The sequence below is a fragment of the Notolepis coatsorum genome, assembly GCF_963971535.1.
Source record: "Notolepis coatsorum genome assembly, chromosome: 14".
NCBI lineage: Eukaryota > Metazoa > Chordata > Actinopteri > Aulopiformes > Paralepididae > Notolepis > Notolepis coatsorum.
Window position 1 is genome coordinate 83,699,564 of NC_140178.1, and position 14,720 is coordinate 83,714,283.

The 14,720-nt window shown below is 48.1% G+C and overlaps 1 protein-coding gene across 8 annotated transcripts in view; it reads right to left on the reverse strand.

Annotated features, from left to right (window-relative positions):
- Nucleotides 1–14,720, reverse strand: part of nacc1a (nucleus accumbens associated 1, BEN and BTB (POZ) domain containing a) — a 54,767-nt gene that overhangs the window by 27,102 nt on the left and 12,945 nt on the right. For 5 of the 8 annotated variants that reach the window (XM_084329577.1, XM_084329572.1, XM_084329578.1 and 2 more), the window contains exons 3-5: nucleotides 12,210–12,476; nucleotides 11,093–11,702; nucleotides 9,682–9,852 (exon numbers count right to left, since the gene is read on the reverse strand). In XM_084329577.1, the coding sequence (XP_084185703.1) occupies nucleotides 9,682–9,852; nucleotides 11,093–11,702; nucleotides 12,210–12,476 (1,048 nt within the window). The remainder of the gene's footprint in view (nucleotides 1–9,681; nucleotides 9,853–11,092; nucleotides 11,703–12,209; nucleotides 12,477–14,720) is intronic. The other 3 variants (XM_084329575.1, XM_084329574.1, XM_084329573.1) reach the window with 3 other exon arrangements.

Sequence of the window (14,720 nt, forward strand, 5' to 3'; positions counted from 1 at the left end):
GCACATCAGTGAGCGTTGGGGAAGAGGCCTCCTGGGCGAGTCTCCCTGTACGTGTCGTCGTGGGCTGGTACTTGGTGGGTACCAAAGCCCGGGTACCCAGGTGCTGTTCCTCGGGGCTGGCGGTGCGTCAAACTCACCCTTGAGTTGAGTCGGGGGTCTGTAACGCAGGGCCTCGGGGGTAAAGTCTGGGCTGTACTGGACCTCCTGGTCCTGTGGAGTACGATGCTGCTGGTGGGCTTGACTTTCCTCCTCTTCCTCTTCCTCTGCTAGGTCTTCTAGATCTTGAAGTCGTCTATTCAGTCTCTCGGCGGCATAGGCCGGTTCTTCCCGGTTGCTGGGTCTCGCATGGACCGGTCGGGGAGGGGGTTCGGAGACGTGGATAGGCTCTTTCTGTTGGCCGGGCTCCGGGTCGCTTGGTCGGGTAGGGGAAGGTGCCCTAGACCCTTGTCTTGACGATGCCCTGGAGCTCCGTGCGGAGAGAGGGGGTGTCGCCCTGGCAATCAATTGCTCCATTATCTGCGCTTGTAGTCGGTCGCGCTCTGCTTCGCGCTTGATGTGAGCGAGGTCGCGCTCTGCTTCGCGCTGGGCTTGGGCTGCGTCGCGCTGTGCCTTGGCGGCGTCGCGCTGTGCATCGGCGGCGGCGCGCTGGGCATCGGCGCGGTCTCTTTCAATATTCTCTTCCGTCTGGAGGCGTCTGGTCTCCAGGCGTATGCGGTCGTCTTCACTCCTTTGCTGCGCCTGGAAGCGATCTCGCTGGGTCGCAGAGTGTTCGCGTTCACTAAGGGCTTGCGCTTGGAGTTGCGCGTGAAGGCGCTCTCTTTGGTCTGCAGATTGTTCGCGCTCACTCAGTTGTTGAGCCTGCAGGCGTTCTCTTTCCATGGTAGAGTGTTCGCGCTCACTTAGCTGTTGCGCCCGGAGGCGCTCTTGTTCCATGGAAGAATGTTCGCGCTCGCTAAGCGTCTGTGCTTGGAGTTGATCGCGTTCAGTGGAGGCTGCCAGGGTGGCGATGAATGCCTGCGCCAGCATCTTGTCCGCCTCGCTGGGGGAAGACACTGATGGAGGTGATCGGCTTCTGACCGTGCTCGTTGGAGATCTGTTCTCCTGGCGCGCTCCGAGGAGGTCTATCTCCTGGGCGCGCTTCTCTTCTGGTAGTGGGTCGGGTTCCGTCCCTGGAGCGCTTTCTTTATCCTGGAGCTCTCCAGGGACCGTCCCGTTGACGTTGTTGGGGGGTATAGTCATGTCATGTCCCTCCTGGTCCCCCCCGTGAGCTTGGTCAGTTACGTTAGAACCCACTAGGGTCTCTACTGGCAAGGTCGCCTGGTCGTTAGGGTTTGACATGCTTTTACTATCCGCTTTTCCCGCATTTAACGTCTGTATAAAGCTAGGTATTAGACTGGCAGCGTAGTCCTCTAGGTAAGGAGGTGGCTGACGTCTGCGCTGCGGGCGTTCTAGCTTAGGAGAGCCGTTTGTGGAGTGTTCACCGCTGGCCATGGTTAATATCAATATTATATTTAGATATTACACTGATATTCATCCGGCTCGAAGGACCAATTGTAACTGAGGGGTACAATTCCCTGACTGTATTGAGAGTATGGTATCATTAAACCACTACTTAGTTATGTACTTTAATTACTGGCCATACAGTACACGGTATATATGGTGAACACCCACACAATAATACGGCTTAACAAAGAAAGTCATATTTAGAAGTATTTATTAGCAGAGCAGCAATAGTAGGTTACAATATTGAGAATTATGAATTGCGCTTATATGGCGAAGAACACTTAAGTAGGTCAAGAGCGTAAGTCCATGAGCATATTAAGATGGGTATAATTAATACCACCTGTAGCATAAGAATTATATAAGGCACACTCGTAGTCAGCTGGAGATACTAAGGGGGTTCCCTCCGGTTGTAAGCCAGCAGGGGAGAGGAATTGTCGGGAGCAAAAGTCTGGATCAACGAGGAATAAAGAGACTCCAGATACAGGAGACGGTGCAATAATCCTTTGGTCCGTAGACAAAGCAACAGCTATACTCCGGTATGCATGGCAGCATGGATGAAAGCTAGCCAGCCTCTGTGGGTCCTAGAGGCGGGCTCGACAGTGCTCCTCACAGGGTAGATCCCACACAGCAGTGGGGTAGACGGTTCTCTGCTCCAGCAGCCACAGTACCAAAGCAATATAATCCAGCCGGAAAAGGCTCTGCATTCGTCGGTGTAGGTTCTCCGGTGTACATATCCACACGGTTCTCGTCTAGGACTCCTCGGATGGCGGCACGAGGTTAGGCCGCCCAGCCTGGATAAGTGCACTAGCTCGGTACGACGAACCGGTGGTAATGCTGGTCACTGTAGAACGGTAGCCGCACGATACACTATACATAATAGACTATTACTTTACAATAGAATAAGTCGAACTCGACGATACAGCGTTAAACTTTGACACTTTAGCTATCAATTCGCACGCGGTTCTCAAGGCTCTATTTAGGGGCAAAAGGGGCCCACTTCACAGCACGTTGTATCGTGGTGAAGGCTTCAACGTTTTGGACTAAGTGCTTCTGTATCCACCTGCGACGTATTTATACGTAAGGTGAATAATCTAGTGCCAACCTCAGTTCTGTCTCGTATTACTGCGCAAACCTGGGCATGTTGAGACATGTCTTAGCGGTAGCTTTGAACTCGACATTGGGGGTATGGCCGTTGGCGCCTAGGGGTCGCTGTCCAATAGGAGAACGAATATTATGGTCTGGCCTGTACCTAGGTAAAGGGATATTCCGTGTATATGTACAAAGAAAATACAAGGGATATCAGACGATATACAAATATTATAAAATATATCTCAAGTAATAAATATATATATTCGGTTTAATCTGACCCTTTGTAACAGTTAGTGTGTTAGGGCCTGATGCAAGTTTTTTTTTTAGTTTAGACATGTGGTGGGCCTGGCAGTCCTTCATTGACTGCAGTGTAGAAGCTATGAGTAGTCATATCAGATTATAAGGGGCACCTGTTTGAATTTGTTTGTTCTTTTTTTTAGTGTAACACAGGGGTTTTTGCCTCACTTGGTTTGTGTTGCTGAAGGGCGTTGGTGACTGGTACAGTAAGGATGGCTACCGTAGAGGATTTTATTGGTAACCCTTCTGATGAGCTGTTGGAGAGGTTTACCAAAGAGCAAATTCTGAAACTTGCTGTGCACTATGATATTGAGCTTACCGTCAGTGAGAAACGTTTAAAAACAACTGCCTTAGATACTTTGAGGGCTGTACTCATTGAGGAGCGTGTGCTTGTGGCGAAGGTGGACGAGCCTCTTTTGTCTGAGGTGTCTCCACCACTCTCTGGTGTGGCGGAAGGTGTTGCCATTGATTGGAGGCTTAGAGAGTTAGCATTTAAGGAAAAACAGCTACAACAAGATCATGATCATGTGCTTTTCACGCTACAGCAAGAGCGTGAGCTTAAGGAACAACAGCTCCAGCAAGAGCATGAGCTTAAGGAGAAACAAATGTTGCTGGAGCACAAACGTGCGCTGAAGGAGCTTGAATTTAAGCATGCTGCCTTGCAGGCGGGTTCTGTGCAGTCGGAGTCGCGTTCCGCTTTTGATGTCAGCAAAAGTATTAGAATGGTGCCTCTTTTCTTTGGAGAAGGATGTGGATAGGTACTTTCCCCATTTTGAACGGGTGGCAACCACGTTGAAGTGGCCTAGTACGGCCTGGGCGCTGCTGCTGCAGTGTGTCCTCGTTGGTAAGGCGCAAGAGGCGTATACTTCTCTGTCCCTTGAACAAAGTGCTGACTATGAGCTTGTTAAAGCTTCCATATTGAGGGCTTGTGAGTTAGTCCCAGAGGCCTATCATCAGCGTTTTATAGGCTATCGCAGGTCGGAGGGACAGACGTATGTTGAATTTTGAAAAGAGAAGGAGAACCTGTTTGATAGATGGTGCACCTCTCAGAAAGCAGAGTCAAAAGAGCAGCTTAGACAGTTGATTCTCCTAGAGGAATTTAAAAGCTGTGTTCCTGATACCATTTCCACTCATCTAAGCGAGCGTAAGGTATTGCTGATAGGCGACGCTGCTGTCTTGGCTGATGAGTTTGTGTTGACACACAAATCCGTCTTTGTAGAGGAATACCGTGTTGAGTCCAGGGGTAGGCGTCCTTTTCAGGGGGGCCGTTTCCCAAAACCTGTGTCTGCTGGTCAGTTTACTTCAACTCCTAGGCATGGTGGTTCTGCTAGTGCATTCCCAGAGGGGGTTATATGTTTCTACTGTAAGGAGCCTGGTCATATCGTTGCTGGGTGCCCTGTGCTTGAACAGAAGAATGTCAAGACTGTGGCTCTGGTAGAAACCGTATGCAGAACACCTATGCCGACGTTAGAGGGTGATGGGGGGAGTATCAAATGTGTGGACAAGGAGCTCGAGGGCTCCTCAACATTTATGATGGATGGATTTGTTTCCCTGACTGATGCACTAGAGTCAAAGCAGGCTATAACAATATGGAGAGATACAGGAGCTTTTCAGTCCCTCATTCTGGAGGGGATTTTGCCATTTTCAGAAAAGTCTTCATTGCATTCCGGTGCCATTGTTCGTGGCTTTGGAGGAGGCTTTGTGGATGCACCTTTGCATGAGGTCACACTCAACTCTCCCTTAGTATCAGGCAATGTTGTTGTGGGGGTATGTTCTCACATCCCCATAAGAGGTGTGTCCTTCATTCTAGGGAATGATTTGGCTGGTGGCAAAGTGCTGGCTACTCCAGTTGTAATTCCCATCCCTGTGGTTTCTGAGGTCCCTGATGAGCTGGCACAGAAGTGTTCCCTGTGTGTGCTGTGACACGGGCAATGTCAAAGGACAAAAGTGATGTTGTTGATACCTCAAATTGTGACATTACACTTGGTGACACGTTCTTTGTTGAATTGGAAGGTGACCCTGTTGAGGGATTTGGGAAGGTGATACCGTCTCATGAGGAGCTGGTGCTAGAGCAAAATAGAGATGTCTCCTTGTCGTCCCTCTTTGAAGTGGCTGCATTTAACCATGAGATGTCGTGGCGTAGTTTAAGTAATGCAGGTGCAGGCGTTGTTGTTGAAGGTTTTGGAATGCACACTATGAATGTACCTCTGCATAATGCTTTTCTTCTTTGTGCTCTAGTGTCGGGCCCGGTGGTGGAACCGAGGGTGACATGCGTGCCAGATACGCATGTGGCAGGAGATGATCTGGCAGCGCAGTGTCTCAAGGTCTTCCCAGCCTGTACGGTGGCTGAGGCCACGGACGAATTGGAGGATGAGTGTGGGAAGGATGCTATGAGAAATGTTGCCGATTCAGGTGGCACCATTTCTGTTAGTGTTTCTGGTGTTTCATGCACCGTTCTAGTTGAAGAGGCTACAAGGCCTGACTTAAGCTGCCAGCCTTCCCACAGTAGCTCTACTGTTCATGATGTTTCACTTGTAGGCAGGGATGATCCCAGTATGTCAGTTGATGATTCTAATGTTGATTCACATGACCCCACTGACTCTCTGCCAGGCACTGGGTATGCTAGTCAACCTAGTTACCGGTGTCCTGTACAGCAGGAGCAGCCTTCACGACCTAGTCTAATGAGGCAACCATTTTGATCGTGACGTAGTTGATGTGTGTGCTACCATTTTGAGTCATGACGTTGGCTTTTGTGCCGCCATTTTGAATGGTGAGAATGTCATGGCTGTTTCTGTGGATAACGTATTACTGTGTTCCAGCGGTGGTGTTGACATGCCTGAAGCGGTGCATCCCACCCTGGAGAGGCATGACTTACTATCTCCTGAACGGGTGATGCCAGGAGTGGGGGAGACGGACTCGGTGGCGGTGCCAGGGAGCCGTGGTTTACTTTGTTTTTCTGTTTTCTGTCCGGGAAGCAGTGAGCTTAGTTCTCATGCTGTTTCCAGTTTGATGCCTCTTTTTGACAGGTCGGTATCGGTGGAGCGGCCTGTTCAAATAAAGTTTTTGTTTTGGGATGATCTGTTCATGGGTGGATTGGCTTTTAGGCCTGGCGCCTCAGTAGAACAGGTGGTGGTGAAGACAAATCGGATGTTCCCACCAGATCCACTCCATCTGGGTCCAGCAGGATACATTTAGGGGGGGGCTTATTTGCCCAAGAGTCGGGGAGGTGTTGTTTGTATTAAACAACATTGTCGAATGTTCTCGTGTGGGGAGCATTCGACGACGTTGATGGTCGTGTTCGACAGGGGCCGACCCATTGCTGCTTTGTGGTAGTGACTCACTGTTTGGTGTTTTGATGTGTAGTGGTTGCCTCCTGGGCAACCATTTTGGTGGGGGAAATGTTATGTACCATGCTTTTGGTTAATCCTGTGTTGCAGCTGATTGCTGCTAATTGGACACCTGCCTGGCAGGGCTCAAAGGCCCTCCCCCACACACACATGCACTGAGACTGCTGCTGGAAGACACTGTTGGAACAGTGTCTCCCTCTCTTCCACCACATTGATCTTTAGTTTGCGCTAGATATCATAATAAGTATAGTGTTTTGGTTTAATCATAGACCGTTGGTGTCTGTGTCCCCTTATGATGCTTCCCTCTGAGCCAGGGTCGTAACATACAGTCAAACATACAAAGACATACAGTCAAACATACAGTGAAACACACAGACATACAGTTAAACACACAGAAAAGACACAAACACACAGAGACATACAGTCAAACATACAAAAACATACAGTCAAACATACAGTCAAACATACAAAGACATAGGGCTAGATCCACAAAGAATGGATTGCACGGAGCAAGTTGCACCCTTACTTACAATTCATTATGAATTGAAAATGGGGGACCCTGATGTAAACAAGACGAAAGTCTTTCTCTGGTCTGCATCCCCTTAACAATTGTGTGTATTGAGCCGTACTGTATTGTACCCATTCTGCAATCTGTTGATTTGATTGATTGAAAATTGTATTAACAGATTGCAGAATGGGTACAATACAGTACGGCTCAATACACACAATTGTTAAGGGGATGCAGAACAGAGAAAGACTTTCAAGTTCAAGTTCTTTAATAGTTGTCATACAGAAGTACAGAATACTTTCATACAAAATGCTTCTTACTGTTACGCTCCAGAGACTGTGCTAGACAAGATAGTATCAAATAACATAATAACATAATATAGCATGAATTTAGAAGAAGAAAATGAGGTCACAGTTGTTCGGTATAGACATATGTACAATGTTCTGAGTTACCATATAATATACAATACACAACTATGCAGTGTACTAATGTACAGTACTATCTAGTGCAAAGCAGAAATGGGATGAGGTACAATTTTAGGTACAATTTACAGTAAGGTGTACGAGTTGTAGTGCAATCCTTCATCCATAAATATAAAGTGTGGGGAGTGGGTGCTACAGTGTGTTTGTTTAAAGTGGGTGTGTGCTATAAAGTGTGTGTAGTGGGTGCTACAGTGTGTTTGTTTAAAGTGAGTGTGTGCGTGTGGATGTGTGTGCTATGTGTGTTTGGTGGTTGTTGTTGTGTAGTGTTCATTCATTGTTCGTTTAGCAGCCTGATGGCCTGGGGATAGAAGCTACTTCTGAGTCTTTCTGTGCTCGCCTTGAGACTCCTGTATCGCTTGCCTGACGGCAGCAGTTCAAAGAGGCAGTTGTTCGGGTGGCTCGAGTCCTTAATAATTCTCTTAGCCTTCCCCTTGCAACGCTTGTAGTAAATGTTCTGGAGGGTGGGGAGCCCCCCTCCGATTGTGCGTTCGGCTGAACGTGTCACTCTTTGTAGTCTGCTTTGGTCTTTTGCAGTGCTATTCCCAAACCAGGAGGTGATGTTGCCGGTCAAGATGCTCTCTATTGTACATGAGTAGAAGTTCTTAAGGATCTTCTGGCTGACTTGGAACTTCCTTAGGCGCCTGAGGAAGTAGAGGCGTTGTCGTGCCTTCTTCACCACACTGTTAATGTGTATGGTCCATTTCAAGTCCTCGGATATGTGGGCTCCGAGGTACTTGAAGCTGTTGACTCTCTCAACCGGTGCCCCGTCGATGCTGAGGGGGCTGTAGTCCTTGACCCCCGACCTCCTGAAGTCCACAATCATCTCCTTTGTTTTGCTGACGTTCAGGGAGAGGCTGTTTTCCTGGCACCATCCCGCCAGGACCTTGACCTCTTCCAGGTAGGCCCTCTCGTCGTTGGCAGAGATCAGGCCCACCACCACTGTGTCGTCAGCAAATTTGACGATTGTATTGCTACTCCGCTGAGCCACACAGTCGTGTGTGTACAGGGAGTAGAGGAGGGGACTCAGAACACAGCCCTTTCGTCTTGTTTACATCAGGGTCCCCCATTTTCAATTCATAATGAATTGTAAGTAAGGGTGCAACTTGCTCCGTGCAATCCATTCTTTGTGGATCTAGCCCAGGGGTCTCAAACTCGCGGCCCGCGGGCCAATTGCGGCCCGAGGGATGATATTTTGCGGCCCCCTACTTGACATCAAAGTGTAGTGTTAATGCGGCCCGCGCCCTACTGTTTGCCGAGACGTTGCGCGAGAGTTGGACGTTTTATTTATTTTATCACTTGTAGGCTACCATAGCGCAGGCTCATGACAGCAACGTTATGTTAGTGACTTGGTTGAAACGTGATTCCGGAGTGATATCAAGTAAAGTGGAAGACAAATGCATCCTCGCTATCTCCTCTGACTGCGAGCAGTGCTCTGCATAAGCGGCTGGCTGCACTGCCACACTGTCTGTGTCTGTGTACGGGTCTGGTCCAATCACATTCAGCATCCCGTCAGCGTTCCCCCCCCTCACCCACAGTCTGCTAATCAGATGCAGAGTAGGGGAGTAGGGCGGGTCTTCACGGAATGCAAGTTGTCTCTCTCTTTCAGTCCGAGTCAGTTGGCAGCGCATCTACAGTAAACTCGCTCCCAGTTTTATCTCTGAGATAAATGTAGTTTCTAGCCATTTTCAAAGATGGTCAGTAAAAGAAAAGTCGACTGCAATTCAAAGGTGAATGGACTGAAAAATATGCATTCAACCTGAGTCCCAGCACCAAACCAATGTGACTATATGCCAAGAAACGGTAGCTCTTGTGAAGGGTGGCAATTTGAAAAGGATGTATGACTGAGTGATGGAGACCATGTTTGAAGGCAAACAAAAGCAAAGCCCCCTCAGATCGCACAGCAACCAGAACAACTGAAATACTGGCTGGTGATTTGATTAAACAGCTTTGTATTAGAAAAAATAAAATGCACAGTGCATTCCATAGCTGTGGATGAGTCCACTGACACCACTGAGAAGCCTATGTTCTGAAGAACCATTCATGTTCTGAAGAACCGTTCATGTTCTGAAGAACTGTTCATGTTCTGAAATGTTATTGCTAAGGATTGAGAAGATTGGATCAGTTGTACTTTTTTTTTGAATGCTTGAAACCCTTTTTTTGTGGAATATTTGATGCGGCCCAGCCTCACCCAGACTCTACCTCCAGCGGCCCCCAGGTAAATTGAGTTTGAGACCCCTGATCTAGCCCATACAGTCAAACATACAGAGACATAGTCAAACATGCAGTCAAACATACAGAGACATATAGTCAAACATACAGAGACATACAGTCAAACATATAGAGACAGTCAAACATACAGAGACATTCAGTCAAACAGAGAGACATACTGTACAGTCAAACATTATGTGTCCTTCATATGTTTTATTTGACACCCAACACACACACACACACGCACCTGAGACTAGCTCCAGTTTCTCCGCGGGGTCCCCGTCTTCGTACAGTTTGGGGTGGCAGCGGTTTCCTATCTGAGTGATGAGTTCTGCAGGGAGGCAGGTCAGGTCCCGGCCCCTCATCCTGCCCCGTGTCTCTGTGTGGTCCGGGAGGGCCTCCACACGCTCCCCGGCTGCTGCAGGGACACACACCAGCCACGACATGACCATTGGGGACAAGTCCATCGCATTCATAGTACACAAGAGTGGAGCTATTGTTATGTTACATTTTACATATTATAATATTACTTTGTTTTGACCTAAGATGTAAATACATACATTTTTATTTATTATGTATTTATTTCATTAAGTAAATGACTAAATACATACACATTTTAATAATAATTAGTCTTCCTCCTATTGTGTCCCAATCAGCCATCTTTTATCCCGTCTGTCTCACCCTCTCTGTGTCATTCAGCTGTTTTATCCCGTCTGTCTCACTCTCTGTGTCATTCAGCTGTTTTATCCCGTCTGTCTCACTCTCTCTGTCACTCAGTTGTGTTTCAGCGTCTGTCTCACTCTCTCTGTCACTCAGTTGTGTTTCAGCGTCTTGTCTCACTCTCTGTGATTCAGTTGTGTTTCAGTGTCTTGTCTCACTCTCTGTGATTCAGTTGTGTTTCAGTGTCTTGTCTCACTCTCTGTGATTCAGTTGTGTTTCAGCGTCTTGTCTCACTCTGTGTCACTCAATATCACTCTTTTATCCTGTCTGTTTCACTCTCTGTGATTCAGTTGTGTTTCAGTGTCTTGTCTCACTCTGTCACTCAGTTGTGTTTCAGTGTCTTGTCTCACTCTCTGTGTCACTCAGTTGTGTTTCAGTGTCTTGTCTCACTCTGTCACTCAGTTGTGTTTCAGTGTCTTGTCTCACTCTCTGTGTCACTCAGTTGTGTTTCAGTGTCTGTCTCACTCTCTGTGTCACTCAGTTGTGTTTCAGTGTCTGTCTCACTCTCTGTGTCACTCAGTTGTGTTTCAGTGTCTGTCTCACTCTCTGTGTCACTCAGTTGTGTTTCAGTGTCTGTCTCACTCTCTCTGTCACTCAGTTGTGCTTCAGTGTCTTGTCTCACTCTCTGTGTCACTCAGTTGTGTTTCAGTGTCTTGTCTCACTCTCTGTCACTCAGTTGTGTTTCAGTGTCTGTCTCACTCTCTGTGTCACTCAGTTGTGTTTCAGTGTCTGTCTCACTCTCTGTGTCACTCAGTTGTGCTTCAGTGTCTTGTCTCACTCTCTGTGTCACTCAGTTGTGCTTCAGTGTCTGTCTCACTCTCTGTGTCACTCAGTTGTGCTTCAGTGTCTGTCTCACTCTCTGTGTCACTCAGTTGTGCTTCAGTGTCTTGTCTCACTCTCTGTGTCACTCAGTTGTGCTTCAGTGTGTCTTGTCTCACCCTCACCTGCAGCGCCGGCGTTCAGCATGCTGTACATGGTATACATGTTGCAGATCTGCCTGTATTGCTCTTCGGTGCCGTCGTCCGTCACCTCCTCCTCTTCCTCCTCGTCGTGGTAGCTGATGGGCGAGTCGCTGGCGTAGGCGCTCAGAGTGCCGGGGCTGGCGCCCTCCGACGTGCCCATGCCCACCGCAGAGTTCCCGTTGGCACCACCTGCGGACACCATGCCCGCCAAGCTGGTGCCCCCGTTGGCGCCCATCCCCATGGCCAGTCCCAGCGCCCCGGGGCTCTGGATGGTGCTGCCCCGCACCGCCTCCTGGGAGAAGCGGGCTGCCTTCCGGGAGCTGCCGCCTCCTCCATCCCGGCTGCTGCCCCCCTCCCACAGACGCTTGGCGACAGGGGTGCAGACCACCGAGTAGGGCGACGCGGCCTCCGTCTGGCCGGCAGCCGGCTGCTGCTCCGTCTTGACCCGCGACACCAGCGGGAGCGGCGTCAGACAGGAGGCGGGCCGGGCGGCGCCCCCGCCTGTCTGGGTGACGGGGCTCTGGGGCTCTGAGGGCGGTGCCTCCTCCGGGTGCAGGCCCTGGGAGTCGCAGCTGGGAGAGGAGACCTGGAAATAAATACAGATATTGGTAAATGAATATTCTGCCCGAGAGAGAGAGAGAGAGAGAGAGAGAGAGAGAGAGAGAGAGAGAGAGAGAGAGAGAGAGAGAGAGAGAGAGAGAGAGAGAGAGGGACAGGGACAGAGACAGAGAGACAGGGACAGAGAGAGAGGGACAGAGAGAGAGAGACAGGGACAGAGAGAGAGAGACAGGAACAGAGAGAGAGACAGGAACAGAGAGAGAGAGAGAGAGAGAGAGAGAGAGAGAGAGAGAGAGAGAGAGAGACAGGGACAGAGAGAGAGACAGAGAGACAGGGACAGAGAGAGAGACAGAGAGACAGGGACAGAGACAGGAACAGAGAGAGAGAGAGACAGGAACAGAGAGAGAGACAGAGACAGAGAGAGAGAGAGAGAGAGAGAGAGAGAGAGAGAGAGAGAGAGAGAGAGAGACAGGGACAGGGACAGAACCTTTGGAGCCACTGGTTTCAGGTTGGCAGCAGCATCAAGCAGCTTTACCTTGAGGAAGAACTCCGTGCCTTTCTCCATGATCTGCTGGATCTGCAGGAAGCCGGCGGTGTACATGAGGAGGAACTGGTCCCCGACAGTCATGCTGAGGCGGCCCGTGTAGCAGAAGGCCAGGATCTGCTGGAAGCTCTGCGGCTGCACCGCCGGGGGTAACTCCACCACCGCGGGGCTCCTCCCGCTGCCACCGCCCCCTCCACCACTGCTGCTGAACAGGTCCCGGAAGTAAGAGCTGCTGGCGGCCAACACAGCTCGGTGGGCCTGGAGGAGAGAGAGAGAGCCCGGGGTGGACAGCGCTTTTATCCCAAGTGCTTTACAATTCGTTCCTCACATTTTATCCATTCACTCACACACCGACGGTGGAGGCAACCATGCAAAATATTGTGAGAACATAAAATCAATTCAAATCAATTTTCGATAGGTACAGAAGGGAAGAGCTTTAATTGCATATTAATAGAAAAATACATACGATACTGTATTGTACGTTATATCATATTACATTATATAATCATATTATAATACATTTTTATATTATATTAAACTATATTTACACTATATACTATTATATTATGGTACTATATTATATATATCATGTACTATATATCTCATATCACATTATATATGTGTTGTATACACTATTATGTACTATATACTATTATATACTACAGGTATACTATACTGTAATGTGTACTATGCGTGTACTGTAATGTGTACTATATGTATGTACTATGTATGTATGTAAATGTAAAAAAGAAAACGAAACGTAAGTCTTCAGGGGTAGGGCCCAACAATCCTAGTGCTTCTCCCTAGCCCTTTTCGGACAATTGGACAATAGCAGCTGGTAAAACTTTGCAGATTTATGGAATGACCATTGTTATGTGCCCAAAACCCGAAATAACTGAACTGAACTAAAAGGTGCCAACCTGCTCAGTCGATTTTTCTGATGAATACCCCCAAAACATTGAGGTCCCGAACGCATGGAAGTATTGATTGCGCCGTAACGAATCATTAAAAAAAATATACCGTTAACTGGAATATGTTGTGCCTTTACACATATGTTGGATTATGTAATTAGTTTGTCATGACAAACTAATAAAAAAATCGCGATTTACCCGGTGGCTACAACAACACATGTAGTCACTGTGTGTTGTTGTAGCCACCGGGTAAATCGCAATTTTTTATTAGTTTGTCATGACAAACCAATGTTGCATGCTGTTCGAGGCGGAAATGGGCAAAGACACAGGCGTCACACGATCGGGCGCACATGTCACATGACCAGAAACGTCAGTGGCCAATCAGAGAGCGTCTCCGCAAACTGTGGCTACAAAACAAAATCACGCGGGAGAGAGAGTCAGATAGTTCTCCAACTCTGTCGCAGACAGTGAAATCCTGGTTGTTCCCCACCCACCTAGGTTATCTAACTATCGCGCCGCGCCGCCGCCACAACTAGAAATAATGGCTTGACAAAAAAAAATAAAAAAATGTTTAAAAAATATATATATATATATTATATATTTTTTTTTTATCTGTGCAGGCCAGGCCACCGGGAAAACTCCCGGTGCTCCCGATGGCCAGTCCGGGCCTGCATGAGACATTACAGACAGTGATGTCATACTTCTCCGCAATGAAATTTGGATGTAGTTACAGTACTTTGTCAAAGTAATGTTAGTTTTAAGAGTAGGTAAGAGGTGGCGGCTACGTGGCGTAGTGGGCAAGGCGCTCGCCACGAATGCAGAGACGCTGGGCTCGCCTGTTCGAGCCCAGCGCGCCACATTGCTTTCAGTTTAGCTGGTCGTTCATACTAATACACATTGGCCGTATTAGGGGGTGGGAAACTGATGGGTGGGGATCGGGCGTTGTGGACAGCGACTCCTACAGGTCGGTTGGTGCGCCTGCGCAGTAGAATCAGGAAGTGTCGGGGGCAGCGTGAGCCTCCCATGCGTTACTCCTCGCCACTGAGAGATCGAGCTGCGCAGGTGAAAAGATGCGACTGCTGTTACCTCAAGTACCGGAGGGGATTTGTGCTATGACTTAGTCCACATTGCAGCCGGCTTGTGGGAGGCAAGAAACAGCGTTCGTGACAGGGGAGGGTTGAATTGGATGATACGAAAATTGGGATGGGAGAAAATATAGAAAAATGGGAGAAAAAGTGGATAAAAAAAAAAATAGTAGGTAAGAGGTAATTGATCTTCTTTCATAACAAAGGCATTAAAAGGTGCACTGTGTAGTTTTGGGAGTGAAAGTAAGAGAAGTGAAAACATTCTATGATATACTGTAGCTGAATGTAACTGAATAAACAAACTGTCCTCGAAGGAAACTTGGGTCCCTGAAACACAAGTGACCTAAAAAGTTAGCATTTCACTGTTGATGTCGCAATTTTATTTACAAACATATTTACTGTTCAAATTAGTTTCTTCTAAGCTTACAATTCGAGATTACTTTGTTTTGATTGATGAGGACATAGATAAGATTGAATAGCCTAATTCTTAAATTCTATAGAATTAC